The sequence below is a fragment of the Netta rufina genome, assembly GCF_964035555.1.
Source record: "Netta rufina genome assembly, chromosome: 12".
NCBI lineage: Eukaryota > Metazoa > Chordata > Aves > Anseriformes > Anatidae > Netta > Netta rufina.
The window spans coordinates 900,829-916,484 of NC_140135.1; the positions used below are offsets into that span (position 1 = coordinate 900,829).

The following is a 15,656-nucleotide window of genomic DNA, read 5'->3' on the forward strand; positions in this document are numbered from 1 at the left end:
TTTCACTTTGTTGCTTCTCACACTGCAAGCAGATTTTTTTATTTCTGTCATTTATCTTTCAAAGTGTTTGGGCATCCTAGGTTTAGGTGTTCTATATGATGCATTATTGCAGAAATGAAAAATTTCATTTTATCCTGTGTGGTTTTAATACAACTCACTAGCTGGCAAAATTACCATTTTTCACCCCACTTCATCCTCTCACAAAGGCCTTTATCAATACTAGTGCCTTGTATGAGTGCAGCAAAGAAAGGACAGTGGTCCCCACAACTGCAAGAAGATGCAGAAACCAAAGCTTTTTCCCACACTTCACAGAAGTTGCAGACTATTTGGGTTTATTGCATGTTATTATTATCAAAGCTAATATTTCCTTAAAAATCACAAAGTGTGTCACTGTACCCTAATAACCTGTTTTGAAAGCAGACTTACTGAGGGGTGAAATGAGCTTACCAGAGTCAAATTAGACATGGGAACATCCCCATCCCAAAACAGTGGCCGTACGCCTGCTCTGCTCCTGCTGTACCCTTCAGGCATCCTGCCGGGTTCCACCTCCTCATTCAAGCACTGGCAAGAAGCCAGCTCTTGCCTTGGCAACCCCAACACATTTGCAGTTGATATTCCTTGATTATAATCCTGACAGCTAAACTAGACCACTTTGGAGTGAATCACCCCAGGATGATTCCTTTGCTCGGTAACATGCTGCAGAAGTCTATCTGGCAGTGCACTTTACGGTTACCTATTTGTGTCAGAAAAGGAGAATAGAAGCCAAAATGGTGTTCTGGTTTGGCATGAGATTTGTACAGCAATGCAGTTTTCTCAGCGCTACCCATCCAGTCCGTGGCTAACATCCAATCCTGTGGAAGCCCTGCAGGTGTCATCCTGGAAAAGAGCAGCGCTAAATGTCTTCCTGTTGTGTTCTGCAATGGGGCTCTTCTTTTCATCTTCATGAGTCAGGGTGTCATCCTCCAGAACAGGAATGTCTGCACAAGGGCACGGGACACTGCCTTCCTCCCGGAGACTCAAGGTTTCCACAGTATCTGGAAGAATTTAAAAAACATCTTAATGTGCTCAGGCTCACCCAAGATTAATAAAAGCCAACAAGAATCCCAAAACCGAGGAGAAAACAATATTTTGTCACTGTTGGCACACAGACCAGAACCAGACAATATGCTGTTCTTTCTCTCTGCTTTTCGCCATAGCAGCAGCAGCATGAAGAAGAGAGAGACAAAGGGCTGGGGAAACAGCTAGCACACGCAGACACAGATGTTGAATGCAATGGGCAGGATACACAGCCATGCTGCAGTCCGTGGAGTTAAAGTGCCCCAGAGCTTTATGAACGTTTAGATATATTTCACTGTAACAGTCAATTTGTCCCACCATTGCTACGCATTAAAAAGTACTGAAAATATTTCTGTGGTTTACTTATACTAATTCTATATGAAGTATAGAACATTCTCCTAAATGAAACAAAAGGATCTCCCCTTTCCATTGACAGGAGATGAGCACCATAAACTTAATAACAGACTAAATGCATCTATTCTCCACAATTGCCCTACAGACTCAAGGTCTGGTCATGGCGAATCCTTGATTCAAGCTGCTGGTGAAAGGCAATTAGTTAGCAGCTGCTACCTCACCTCAGCTGCAGGCTGGTTACCCTTGTGACTTGTGGAAAACGGACTCCATAGTCAATAAGACTGTAAAGTAGGTATGTTTATTCAGTGCTGGGCAGCACGGGGGGTAGTCCCACCAAAGATGTGCGCACCTGACACAACAATTTGCCATGGCTATATGCAGTTACATATGCATGAAGTTTCACAATGCGCCTATACATATTCATAACCTGTCCCCACTTCATATTAAAATTAGTCCCAAGGTGTCATTTCCATAAACTCCTCCCATCTGCGCTTGCACAGTGTCTCTGGTGGTGGTCATTGGGTGTCGTGGGGATGAAGGCTGATGACTCTTCCTTGTCACTGCTAATTGACCTCTTGTCTTTGTGCACTCAGTTGTTCCTTGGCTCTTGTCCATCCACAGGACCAGCTTCTACCAGTTTCTTAAGATAGGCTCACACTCTTACTAGGAGACTGACGTTGGTAAGGGGCCGAAGACTTCTTGCTTTAGTTAATTTGCACAATGCACCATAATTAGCAAAGACACTAAGTAGCATCCTAGTTTAATGCCATCAGCACTTTATCTCTACTTGATAAGATTCTCCTAACTCCCTCTCTCAGTTCCCCCTTTTCTAAAAAGTTAGTATATTCTTTTACTATTTCGACTTTCAATATAGTGTTTCCCTGTCTAACACTCTTTCAAAATATCTGTTAGACTCCAGTTTCTGTCTGAGTTGGTTCTTCTTCCATTCGCTGTAGGAGTTTCCTGTACTCTTAAAACACCATAAGTTACATCAGATCACTACACAAAGAACCATGGACAAAATCACAACCAAGATTATTGTGATAAACTGTTTCAGCCAGGTTAGGTTTGGCAACCAGGAAGTTAATTTTTCTACCAAGTCTGTAAATCCCCACGATGTATCATCCTGAGCTACTGCATGCAACATTTTATTCTTTTCCCAAATCTTCTCCAGGTCAGTCTCAATCTGTTTTTGTTAACATATGAACAGCAAGTTTGTTTTATGACTGTACACAATCCTCCCTCCTTGGCTAAAAGCATATCTAACCCCATCCTATTCTGAAGCACTACTTTGTGTAGGGAAGAAATTTTTTTCCTATAATGCTAAAAGAGCATCGGCTGTGGCATTTTCAATAATTTCTAATGTGGCTGAGATATTTACAATAGCTTTTTCTAATTCACTTATTCCAAAGGATGGAATCAACCACCTTACAAAACTATGGAATCCTGTGGGTCTCATCATGAGGGGGTTATTCAAAACAGTACGTGTTTGTCTCCATAAGGTCTGTACTATTCCTGGAGGAGGTTCGGTGAACATACCCCCTCAAGGGCTAAGATAGCCCCCAATACAGTGACCCTTCTAATTTAAGGGTTAGCTTTTTGTAGCATGCCCATCTCCACATAGCCAATAGAATCCTTTTTGTAGTTTGCAATTTTGCGCAAGAGGATTGAGGCCGTGAGATCCTGAGTTCATATGCTTTTTATCAGCATATATTGTGACACCTACACCATAATCTCTCATTTTAGTAAGATTAAAAGTTCCTACATATTCTGTCATACTACAGTTGTCAGGTTCCTGGGCTAAATAACTAAGTGGACCTGTACCTATACATGGGATTTTATTGTTTAAGCATCTGGTGTATATGTTAACATTTTCATATGGAAGTAGTTCAAATCTCTCCCCTAGATGTTCACGATCATTCTTGCCAAATGGACATGTTCCATTTCTTGGGTGCACAAAGGTCAATGTCCAATTCACACACACAGAATCACACAGAATTTCTAGGTTGGAAGAGACCTCAAGGTCATTGAGTCCAACCTCTGACCTAACGCTAACAGCCCTCCACTAAACCATATCCCTAAGCTCTACATCTAAACGTCTTTTGAAGACTTCCAGGGATAAATTCCCCAAGTATGGATTCATACTGGGTATGCCCCATATGGGGAACTTCATATGGGGTTGCCTCTAGGCAGCACTGTGCACACCCAACAGTCAGAAAGGCTGAAACTATCACTCACTGCCTGTGTGAGTTTCACATACATGTAGGTATTGTGCGCCCACTGTTCAGTTTTCTCGACTAATGATACCATTAAGGGTGTGAGAAATGTAACCTTCCAGGTCACACCTGAGTAACCTTCCAGGGGGTCTTGGGTGACTTTTTCACTGTGGTATGATGGATCCAGGCATTCTGTTCCTTGATTATGATCGTTGTAAAAGAGATAAGGAGTACCTGGAACGGTCCTTCCCACTGTGGTTCCAAGGTCTTCTCTGCAAAAGACTTTACATACACATAATCTCCAGGTTGTTTATTGTGCACTGGTCCATCTAGCCCTCTACCCAGTCCCACTCACATGTTTTCCAATTTCATTGAGCTGTTTACCTAAGGCCACCATATAGGAGGTCACAATTTTATCCCCAGCTTGCATGTATTCCATAGGGTTGTCCATATAAGATTTCAAAGGAGCTTAGCCCTTCCTTTCCCCTTGGTATATGCAAAAGAGCTAAAGGAAGAGACTGAGGCCAAACTGAACTTGCTTCTTGTCCCAATTTCACAATTTGCTGTTTGATTAAATGGTTCATTTTTCTACTTGGCCACTTGACTGAGGGCAATATGTGGTATGAAGTTGCCAGTCTATACCCAAATGGCAGCTAATTTGCTGTACCACTTTTGTCCCTGCCAGAGGATATAGTTGCTGGAACTCCAAAACATGTATTATTTCTTGTAGTAATATCTTAGTTACCTCCCGAGCCTTGGCTGTTCTGGTTGGAAATGCTTCTGGCCATCCTGAAAAGGTGTCAGTTAATACCAACAAATACCAGTACCCCCCTTTTCTTGGGAGTTTGGTGAACTCAATCTGCCATTGTTGTCCAGGCCCATTACCTTTTCCAATTTGGCCCATTTTTGGCTTGGGAGTGTTCTTGGAATTAGTCTGGAGACAAAGATCACATTGCTGAGTTACCTGTCTTACTGTGGTATCCAAATTAGGCCCTATCCATTCTCTATTTAAAAACTTTAATGCTACTTCAGCTCCCCAGCATGCTTTATTATGTTCTCCAGTTACCATTCAATTTAATATGGTATCACAACTCTCCCATCATTTATTTATGTTAAACCTGCACGTTAACATTTTCTGTTTACATCTTAGAATATTCTACTTCATTTTCTCAAGCTTTTGTTAATGCCTGGTTTTCTGTTCCTGGTACTAGTGCCAAAATTTGACTTTCAGATGCCTGTTCTACCACCCCTTTGGCTCCTGCATCAGCCAATCTATTTCCCCTTTCAATATCAGTATCCCCTGCTTGATGTCCTTTAATGTCAATTTTAGTAGGCAGGTATACCACTTGGAGTAATTTCAGTATCTCTTCTGCATGCTTAAAAGTCCTCTCTCCTTCCAAATTGCCCCGTGTGTATGCACTACACCAAAGGCATATTTCAAAAATTTATGCGTAAACAATAAGATTCCTTTTTCAGAGAAGGAGCCAGGTTATGCTCCCTATAGCCCTAATATTGCGCCGGTGGCAGCAGAAGTCGCTCCAGGAAGGGAGACAGGGACTGTAATTAACATTGTCCCTAGAAGAGGAGCGTACTCTAGGCTCTGGCAAGAATTAGAACAAGGTAGAAGAGATATTGAGAATTTTGCCTTCCCTGATACCAACAGTACTAACACTTAACTGTGTACCCTCTTAAGTGAACTACCTCCCCTCCTTACCATCAGAGAGGTTAGGAGTTTTAAGAGGAGAGGAAGTCTTTAATTGAGGACCCCATCAGGCTAGCTTAACTATTAGACCAGTTCCTACGACCTAATTTATACTCTTGGTGGGGGTAGAATTATGTCTATAAGTATGTTGTTTACAGGAAAAGAAATGGGAATGATCAGGAGGAGAGCTGCTATACAAAAATGGGAAAGAGCTCATCCTCCAGGACCAGGGGCAATACCAGCAGGGCAGAAATACCCTCTTGCCAATCCTGGCTGGAATAATAATAGTGTGCAACACAGAAATCATATGAGACACTTGGGGTCAGAATGAGAAAGTACTTGGGGAAGAATCCAGAGGACTCGGTATCCCATGGGCTCTTGAAAGTTCATTTTGTGATTAAAGCCTGGCAAAATACACAGAAAATGCTCCAGAAGGTGAAGGGATGTAGTGAACAGACACTGGGGGGCCCTCCTGTGGGAGGCCCAAAAGGTGTGTGTCAGGAGGGAAGATGAGAAGAAAAAGCAGAGATCGAAACTAATGGTATTGATAGTGTAGCAGGTAGTGAGGCAGAGGGTTGGAGAAAGAGGAAGAAAATCTTCAGGGGGAGTCAGGGCCAGGATGGAAAGGAGAGGAAGAGAGATGAAGGAATGGCAGGCAAGGAAAGCTACCTGCATTGCAGCCTGAATCCAAGCAGGGACAGGCTTTGATGGGAAGTGTGGCCAGGCTGGCCACTTCAAATAGGAATATTCTGAGAGGAAGGAGGAGAGAAGGAAAATGGGATTAAATACGGTATACTGATATGTTGTTTCAGCATCCTGGAGGGAAAAAAACTATGGAATTAAGTTGGCCAATGACTGAGTCTTTTGTGAAAGTACAGGCTGGAGAAAGATAGAAAGAGCTGTTAAAAGAGTTATTGAAGGTGTTAAAGGTGTGGTATGTAGTGTCTGACAGAACTGTCTGAAGTTCAGTGAGCAGGGAAAGAGGATGTAGGCATTATCTAAGTAACGGTCTAGAAGTTTTGGTATATTTGCTGTGATGTTTGTTCAGTTTCCTAAGTATGGGGGGGGTGGGGGGGGAGTGAGGGAGGCAGCCTGCTCCACAGGCCGCAGGAGGGCTTCGGCTCTGGTGCCTGGAGCACCTCCTCCCCCTCCTCCTGCACTGACTTTGATATCTGCAGGGAGGTTTCTCACTCCTTGCTCTCACAGCTGCTGTTGAGCAGCAGGTGTTTGTTTGTCTTCGTGGATGTGCTCTCACAGAGGCATGGACTGTGTTGCTCATGGCTTGGCTCTGGGCAGCATTGGGCCCCTTTGGGGCTGGATGAAATTGTCCCTTATCTGCCATGGGGAGGCTTCTGGATTTTTCTCACAGGGGCTGCCAGTGCAGCTCACCCCCGAACCTCGCCATCGAACCCAATACACTGGGGCAGCTAGGTCATTACTGGCCTATAAAGTATCAGGGGTTAAATTAACTAATGAAACTCTAAAAGCGATAAGGGTAGAAGGGGCTGGGATAACAGTGCCACTTTTGGGGGTTCATCTGAATGAGACAGTGGGGTCATCTGAATGAGACAGGTGGAAGTTGCAGTGGCTGCAACTTTGCCAGCTGACTGCACTGTGTGAGGTACAGCTTGGGACCTTCCTGCCTCAGGAGGAACCCGAAGCCTGGGGTGATCCCCAGCACCGAGCTGTCCTCACATGCTGCCCGAAGTATATGTATGTGAAGTCGAATCTCCCTAGGAAGAAGTCCAGGCCGCCATGTACTCCCAGCACTGGGTACATGAGTTCATGTCACCAACACTCCAGACAGAGGCCTAACATAGGGACCACATGGCACACGAATGCACCCCTGAGGCCTCTGGAAGGGCAGGTGGTGCAGCCAGGCCTCCCCAGCCTCCTCCCAGGCATTTCAGGAATTTGAAGTTTCACAGTGGAATATTTCTGTTCCTAAAAGTAGTCTTAGGTAGGATAACTGTTAATTTTTTATTTTATTGAAGTCCCCAAGTGGAAACTCATTGGCTTGTTTATCCAATGTAATTTATTTTAATGTAAAATACACTTTTTTTATGACAGAGAATACTTCTGTCTCCGATTTGTCTTTAAAACAATTTTTTGTTTCCGCAAGCTGCCTTTTTAAAAAAGAAGAGAGCTCTTTGAAGGGCTTAACTGAAAACTTGTTGCTGGGTTGTGTATTTTCTTGTTTTCTCCCCACCCCAAAAAAAAACAAACAAAAAACAAACAAACAAACAAACAAACAAAAAACCTTAGACATCACTTTTTGCAATTTGTACTTGTAATTTTCAGAGTCTCCATCCCAGAGTTTCTCTGGATCACTGGTAGGCATTAAAATAAATTGGTTGGCATTGCTTCTCTCACTTGTATTTCCAGTTCTAAGAACAACACATTTAATTAAATGTTCTAGATGTCTTTCTTGTCAATATCTTACAAAAAATGGTTCATTTAATTTGTCGCTACATAAATTTTTACACAAAGTAAATCACATACATTTACACAATGTATGTTACACAATGTGTAATGTTACACATTCTAGGCTAACCTAAAAATAAAAAAGGCAGAAAAACAAAACTCTAAGAGGTGTGTGTCAAAAAAAAAAAAAAAAGGCATTGAAATTCTGCATTGAAGTGCAGGAGCAATGAGAGGCAGCTTCAGTAAATTTTTTTGAGCTGGCCAGCTTTTAAAATTTAAACATGTTTCAAGCATTAGCTCTGCCTTGCCCACAGAGAGACGAGTTCAGATTTTATATCTGACCTAAGAAGCTGCCACAGTGAAAAGTTTCAGCAAAGCTAGGAAAGTCCAAATGGTGAGACTCACACAGCTAGCCCATCATGTTTTACATGAGACAGTGCCTAAGAGTAAGCGGTTCAAAACCTGGCTGTTCAAAGCTGATGATGCTTCAGAAGCAGGGCTTCTTCCAACTCTGTGCTCATCTGAATTTTCCTGTTAGTGTTTAGAAAGGGAATTGACAATGAGATGAAGAATAATCCCTAAAACTGAGGGATAAAAGGCTAAGAGATAGCTTAATTTGAACCACTGGATGTTTTTGGAGGAGAGAAAAGCACAGTGGATTGTATGTTAAGACTTGAAACAGTCATAGCACAATTTTCATTTGATGTGACCTCCCGTATAAAAACGACTGAGAGCCTGTATCAGGAGAGAACCCAGCTGAACGGTTTTATGAGGCAGAAAGCCAATCTTTCCCGATTACTCTTTTCTGTTCTTCACTGAACTCTCAGGACAAGCCCAGAAATAATCAGGAACTGCCTCTGCAGACTTTCAGACCCGAAGGCTCCGTTGGAGAAGCCGCTTCTCCTCCCGACTACGTCAGCCCCGCGGCCATGCCGGGTCAGGTCGGTCAGCGCCACACAAGGGCGGTGGAGCGCGGTGCTTCCCGGGGCGGGAAGTCGGAAAGTGCCGAAGCCGCTCGGGTTGGAACCGAAGGGCGCCGAGGCCGCTCGGGTCGGAGCCGAAGGGAGCCGAAGGGCGCCGAGGGCGCTCGGGCGGAGCGCTGCGGCCGGCGGGGGAGGGCAGCGCGGCGCAGCGCCCCCTGGCGGCGGCGCGGCGGGGGAGGCGCACGAGCGGAGCCGAGCCCGAGCCCGAGCCCGAGGAGCGGCGGCGGCCGGCGGCCGTTCTTGAGGGAAAGGGCGGCCGGAGCGCAGGTAACGTGGATCCTCGCCACCCCCGTCCCCGTACCCCGCCGCCCCCTGCTTCCCGCCGCCGCTACCCCGTGCAGGGCCAGGCCGCTCCGGAGCTGCGGGCCTGGGCTCGGGCCCGCCGCCTGTCAGCGCGGCCCGCCGCCCCTGGGGGCCTCCGGGCGCTGGCTCCGCTTCCAGCCGCGGCCGGGGAGCTTCTCCCGCGGGCTGCCCGACCCCGCCGGAGCGCCGCGCTCCCCCTTTTGCTGCCTCGCCGCCCCGGAACGGCCCTGCGGATGCCCGGGGAGCGGGGCTGTTTCTCTTCCTGGGCAGAGAAGGGAGGTACCCGCAGCGTTTCCAGCGGCGCTGGGGCAGGCGTGCACAGGTCCTGGTGGCCGGCCCCTAAAATGAACGCGCTGCCGAGCCTCTCCTAAATACTTGTGGAAATATTCCACAACGGAAAACAAACCTCTGTTAACGCTCAGACCCTTTGAGAAACCGTCATACAGCATCCTGGTTTTCAAACTTACCCTATTTGCTATTGAATTAGACCATCATTTCTTTTTTTTACTCTCTAGGAGATGAGAACAGAGGGTGTATTCAGTTCTGCACATACCTTGCATGGGAGGAAAAGGGACAGATTAAAAAAAATAAATAAAAATTTTGCAGAGTGCTGTAGCATTAAGCTTATCATATAATCATAGAATATCCTGAGTTGGAAGGGACCATAAGGATCAAGTCCAACTCCTGGCACTGCACAGGTCTACCCAAAATTTTACATGTAGACCATGTGCCTAAGTGCACAGTCCAATCGCTGCATAAATTCAGACAGGCTTGGTGCAGTGACTGCTTCCCTGGGGAACCTGTTCCTCTCGGTGAAGAACCTCTTCCAGATGTCCAGTCTAAACTTCCCCTGCCTCAGCTTAACACCGTTCCTGCGGGTCCTATAACTGGTGTTTACAGAGAATAGGTCACCTGCCTCTCCACTACCCCTCGCGAGGAAGTTGTAGACCGCGATGAGGTCCCCCCTCAGCCTCCTCCAGGCTGAATAGACCCAGTGCCCTCAGCTGCTCCTCATATGTCTTCCCCTCTAGGCCCTTCACTAAGCTTATGCATGCCGAGATTTGTTTTTTCAAAATTATTAAACTGTAATTTTCAAAATTATTAAACTGTAAATGTGTGACACCGTCACACAAAGCCAGAAATCCGTGGTTTTGCTTCTTTGATACCTCTTGCTTTCTCTTTGTAGGAATGGAGGGGGAAAAACTGATCTCTGCAACAGACACGCAGTATTCTAACGCGCTCCTTCAGTCTTTGAATGAACAACGTGGCCATGGACTTTTTTGTGATGTTACTGTCATCGTGGAGGACCGAAAATTTCGAGCTCACAGAAACATTCTTTCTGCCTCAAGCACATACTTTCACCAGCTTTTCTCAGTGGCAGGGCAAGTAGTTGAACTGAGCTTTGTAAGAGCCGAAATCTTTGCAGAAATACTTAACTATATGTATAGTTCCAAAATAATCTCTGTCCGATCTGACTTACTTGACGAATTGATTAAATCAGGGCAACTGTTGGGTGTTAAATTCATAGCCGATCTGTGCATACCTCCTTCTGAAGGAAAAAGCTCGTCAAACGAGGTGAAAGATGCTGCTTCAGAAACTTCAATTTCTAGCCCCACTCAAAAGGATGCTGAAACACAAGTACCTGCAATCAGGCAAGAGAGTGGGGATGTACTGGGGGGGATGCCGGTTATAACTGAATCGTTTTCCCTGCATGGAATATCATATGAGACTGCAAAAATAACAGTGAGCGACTCAGATGATGATGATGATGTCATTTTTTGCTCTGAGCTCATTCCCCCAAAAGAATGTACTAAAGATACTAGTGCTGCAACCCACAACCAACCTTGCTCAAATGCAGCTGGAGTGTCTGACCAAAAATCATGTGGCAGTGGTGGCTCCCCACTATTGACTAGCCCCACAGCAACTCAAAAACTCTCTTCCTCTGCTAACCAGCTGAATGCAAAACAAATACAATCAAGTGCGGAATCCCTTGTCTCTGCAACACCACAGCATTTGACACCTGAGATTATTTTGCTAAATCGGCCTCCAGTGAATGCATCACCCACTGTTAGCTCCTCAAATCAAACACATGTGACCCCTACGATTAATTTGGTTGAGGAGAACCAGAAGCCATCTAACAACAGTTCCTCAGCTGAAACGGAAACGACTGCTGTTGATGATGTAGAAGAGATGGTTGAAGATGACGACGATGTCATTAGCTCCTCTAGTCCTGGTTCAGTCAGCAGTAGCTCTTTGGTTCAGCAGCCTGCTGCATCCAAGACTGCAGCCTCTGAAGGATCAGGTGTACAGAAAAAACAGGTTGTTACGTTTTCACAAGAGCCATCTTCTAAGCCTGGAGAATTTAAAATAAAAATCTCAGATGTCCTTACTGGAAACAATAGAGAATTCAGTGCAGGCATTGCACCAAAACATGTGGCGGAAGGGCAGAAAATCATAACGTTAGATACAGCCACTGAAATAGAAGGCTTATCCACAGGCTGTAAGGTCTATGCAAACATTGGTGAGGACACCTATGACATAGTCATTCCTGTAAAGGATGATCCCGAGGAAGGAGAAGCCAAGCGTGATGAAACACCCAAAACATCTGGTGATGATTCTCCAGGCAGGAAACGCATGAAAGTTAAGCATGATGACCACTACGAGCTGATAGTGGACGGAAGGGTCTACTACATCTGCATTGTATGTAAGAGATCGTATGTGTGTCTGACGAGTTTACGGAGACATTTTAACGTTCATTCCTGGGAGAAGAAGTATCCATGCCGATACTGTGACAAGGTTTTCCCTCTCGCTGAATACCGTACGAAGCATGAAATCCACCACACTGGCGAGCGGAGGTACCAGTGCTTGACATGTGGCAAGTCTTTCATCAACTACCAAATCATGGCCTCGCACATAAGATCAGTTCATAGCCAAGACCCTTCTGGAGACACAAAGCTTTACCGATTGCATCCTTGCAGGTCTTTGCAGATCAGACAGTATGCGTACATTACTGATCGTTCAAACAGCATACCGGTATTAAATGAGAATGGAATTGTTTATCGTGTTGACACAGGAAAGGAGGGCACCGAAGGAACAACATCGAATCCTCCAGCCAAACAAATGACCTGGGATGATATTTTCATTCCACAGGGAAACGAAGCAATTTTTAAACAAAATCAATCAGAGGGTAGCACTGAATTTGAGTTTGTAATACCAGAATCTTATTGAAATGCATGAAATGCTGGAAAAGGGCTTCAGTGCAGAAACACTGCAGCTGTTTTAAATGAACTGTTAAAATAATTGCAGAACAAATTGTTAAAGTGAAAACAAGTTAACTTGTTCTACCAAGTCACCAAATGGTAGTACTTAGATGGATCATTAGTAGCTGCAAGCAATTTGTGGAAGCAATTCATTGGAAAGTTTACTTGAATACAGATTAAGACATTTTCAAGGAGCTAGCAGTGTTTGCTAGTATGTTAATTTTGATCAAACCGTGGGGATTCGTAGCTTGAAAAAGGTACAGTTTATTCTAAAGAACTAGAGATCTAAAGTAATTTCTAAAGTAATCGATGTATTTCCTATACCCACACTTCTTATGTAAACCCTTTCTTTCATGGTAGAACTTCAATGCTGAACTGTGTTTAAACATTAACCAAGAAAACAGTAAAAATATTCATCATAGTCTCTTGAATGTGGAACCATTTAAAAAAATAATCCCACAACTCATTTTATTTTTCTGAGCAATGCATAACTGCAAGGGTCCAGTTTTTTTTTTGTTGTTGTTGTTTTTTTGTTTGTTTTTTTTGCTATCTGAAGGCTTCTTAAAACTGAGAAATAACCCAAGTGCTGCGTCAGCTTAGCACTGAAACTGCAGAGGATCTTGTATGTCTATTTGGCTAGATTTTTAATTTTAAAATTTAAAAAATTTTTAAATTAAAAACAATTTTTTTTTCCCACTTACAGAATTAGTGTAACCATGTAATAATGATGAACCAACAATCAAAAAATACCCCTCATCCCTCATAGTCCACAGTATAATTCCTCTACAGCTGCCTAGTTGTTACCTGTTTTCAGTTTCAGGTTTGTTATATTGCCCCCTTTTTTTCTCCTTGCACTTGGTACATTTTATGACTCCTAGGAGATGATCCAAGAAGTCCAACCTGAACGGGAAACAGTAGATCTGAGAAAAACAACTGTTTACTGTAGTTTAGCACATCAGATTTAGTGACTTCTTGAATTTCTGTAAATGGTAATATGAAAACTGCACAGAAATTCTAGTGATGACTGACTGAGCAAGGTTGTTTTGCATAGTGCTAGTTAGTTATTGTAAACTTTCATTGCTTAAATTACAGCTAAAAGTTTTTCTTCTCCTGTTTCAGAGAAGCGTTTTGGTCCTACGACCTTCAAAGATTTTAGGCATCCGGTATTCCTGACAGAAAGATATTTAACTGGTAAATGGTTCAAATACAACTGGAGCTATAAAAAAGGGTACCAGAAATGCATAACGATGGGAGAAAGAGAATGTTTACGTTTTTTGTGTAATACTCAACGCTTCTGTTTTGTAGGCCAAAAATTATATATGTGGTTATTTCCCAGATCATGTTGCGAACGCCTTTGAGTATAACAGGATATGCTTTCAAATGTTACAGGTTGGATGTAGTCTGAGATGGTATTGCAGCAGCCACATGTAATCCTCACAAGGAGTAAGTATTGATTGCTTGACGTAGCTGGCTGCATGCTGTGTAGAAATTTCATGAACTTTTGGTCATAAAAATGTGATCATTTTGTTGTTGACATGACACACAGAGAATTAAGGATACACTGAAAAGTGTGCGTTCAGTGATAACAAAAAATAATGGCTATCAATATTTGCTGCTGATATATTTAAACCTTAAATTAAACTGTGCCTACTGAAGCTCTCTCTTTGGAGGAAAACTGGAAAATTAGGGCTTTGTAACTGTATTTTTGCTAGAAGACTCGTGCTTGCATGTGTCTCAGGGTCTTCAGTTTTCCTTGGAAGTGATTTTTGATATCCAAAGTCCAGAGGTCACGTAGAGCGTTTTTTAATTTTACTTCCAATATTTATTCATTTGGAAACATGTTAGATCCTTCCTCTTTAAACTTTATGGGGCCATGAGCTTTTATATTTAGATTTCTGGCTATTGCACTTATATTTGTTCATTTGTTTTTAAACATTTAGCTTCCACTTTAACTTAATGAAAAACGTTATGTAAATATTAAGAAATTGGCTTTGGGGTAATGAGTGAAAAAGTTGGAATCTGAAAAAGCATTTAGATAAAAATTAACAATTTCAACAGAGTACTAGAAAACCTCACAGTCATTTATACACGTATAAAAACATTAACGGATCTGCTGCAAAATGTAATGATGGTGGTTACATTCTCGCTGTATGGTTTCTTTGGAGATTCATCCCATAGCATTCCAGTATATGAATAAAATAAAAAACAAAAAAATCACCTGCTTATTTATTTTGTACTGTTAAGGCATGCAGCTTAGAAAAAGATGCAGAAGCTGACAACTATATACATTGAACATTGAGTTCTACACCTGTTACCTATGAACTGTTCCATGTGAAAAATCAATAATTTTTGCCAGATCTGTATATACTTGTATAGTCTTTCTTTAACATACTTTTTAAAGTTGTGTTCCACTTTTCATTAATCAATACTTGGTATTAGTTCTTAGAGCTTTCTATGGCAAAAAATAAAAAGTTTAATTCCAGAGATGTGTAGCATGTTTCATTTCAATCACAAATCAGCTTCTGCAATCTGACGTGGTTGATGGCTAATAGTTTGTACCATTCTTCTCCAGGTCTATGACAATAGCAGGAACCCTCCCTAGAGGTTGTTTTTGTTATTTTTATTTGAGGTTTTATTTGTTTTTCCTTTGATTGAGTACTTTCCAAGAAAGCATTTTAGCTGAAACACTCCTCTGTATATTTTAAGCAGAATTTTGTTATATACGCTTACCCTCAGACCAGTAGAGTACTCTGTCCTACTATTAATGTGGTTGCAAATAACCTAGAAATCAAGAAAAATATATATAGTGACCAGCAAAATGCATTTCAGCTAACTCAGTATTACGTCTTCTATTCTTAACTGGTTATCATATAGAATAGTTAGATTGCTGTTGAACGCTGGCTAACGCTGAGAAAATTACTTTAGTTGAATTTAGCACAGATAAGGCATACAATTCAATGAGTAATATATAAAAATGATACTTTAGATGTCTTTATCTACATGGCACACGTCTTCCATTTTTGCTAACATTAAATAGCAGTTGGTGTGATCAGGACAGAATTAGGCCCAAATACAATAAACACAAAAGTATGTGAAACTCTTAACTGGATGGATTATTCATCCATGTTAAGCAGAAATTTAGCAGCAATGACTTTACAGTGATTGAAATTAATGCATCCTGTTATGTGGGTAGGGCTGCAAAACTGACGGGATATCTGAGGCTTAACAAAACAGAACTTAATAATAAAACAAATCTCTGCTTACTCCTGGTAGAACCACCACTGATTTCCTAGTACAGCAAGTCCTGTTGTTTTGTGTTTTTGATTGTTCTTAAATGCATGCTGTTAAACCAAATTCC

General features: G+C 42.7%; 1 protein-coding gene across 1 annotated transcript; it reads left to right on the top strand.

Moving 5' to 3' along the window:
- The first annotated feature begins 8,908 nt into the window (after positions 1 to 8,908).
- ZBTB33 (zinc finger and BTB domain containing 33) lies at positions 8,909 to 15,554 on the top strand. Its single transcript, XM_084294226.1, has 2 exons — positions 8,909 to 9,002; positions 10,225 to 15,554. The coding sequence occupies exon 2, from the start codon at positions 10,227 to 10,229 to the stop codon at positions 12,264 to 12,266; it is 2,040 nt and encodes a 679-aa protein (XP_084150352.1). The 5' UTR covers positions 8,909 to 9,002; positions 10,225 to 10,226; the 3' UTR covers positions 12,267 to 15,554.
- The last annotated feature ends 102 nt before the right edge of the window (positions 15,555 to 15,656 follow it).

Excerpts from the sequence above, each read along its gene's own strand:
- ZBTB33 (XM_084294226.1), top strand. The coding sequence starts at position 10,227 with ATGGAGGGGGAAAAACTGATCTCTGCAACAGACACGCAGTATTCTAAC.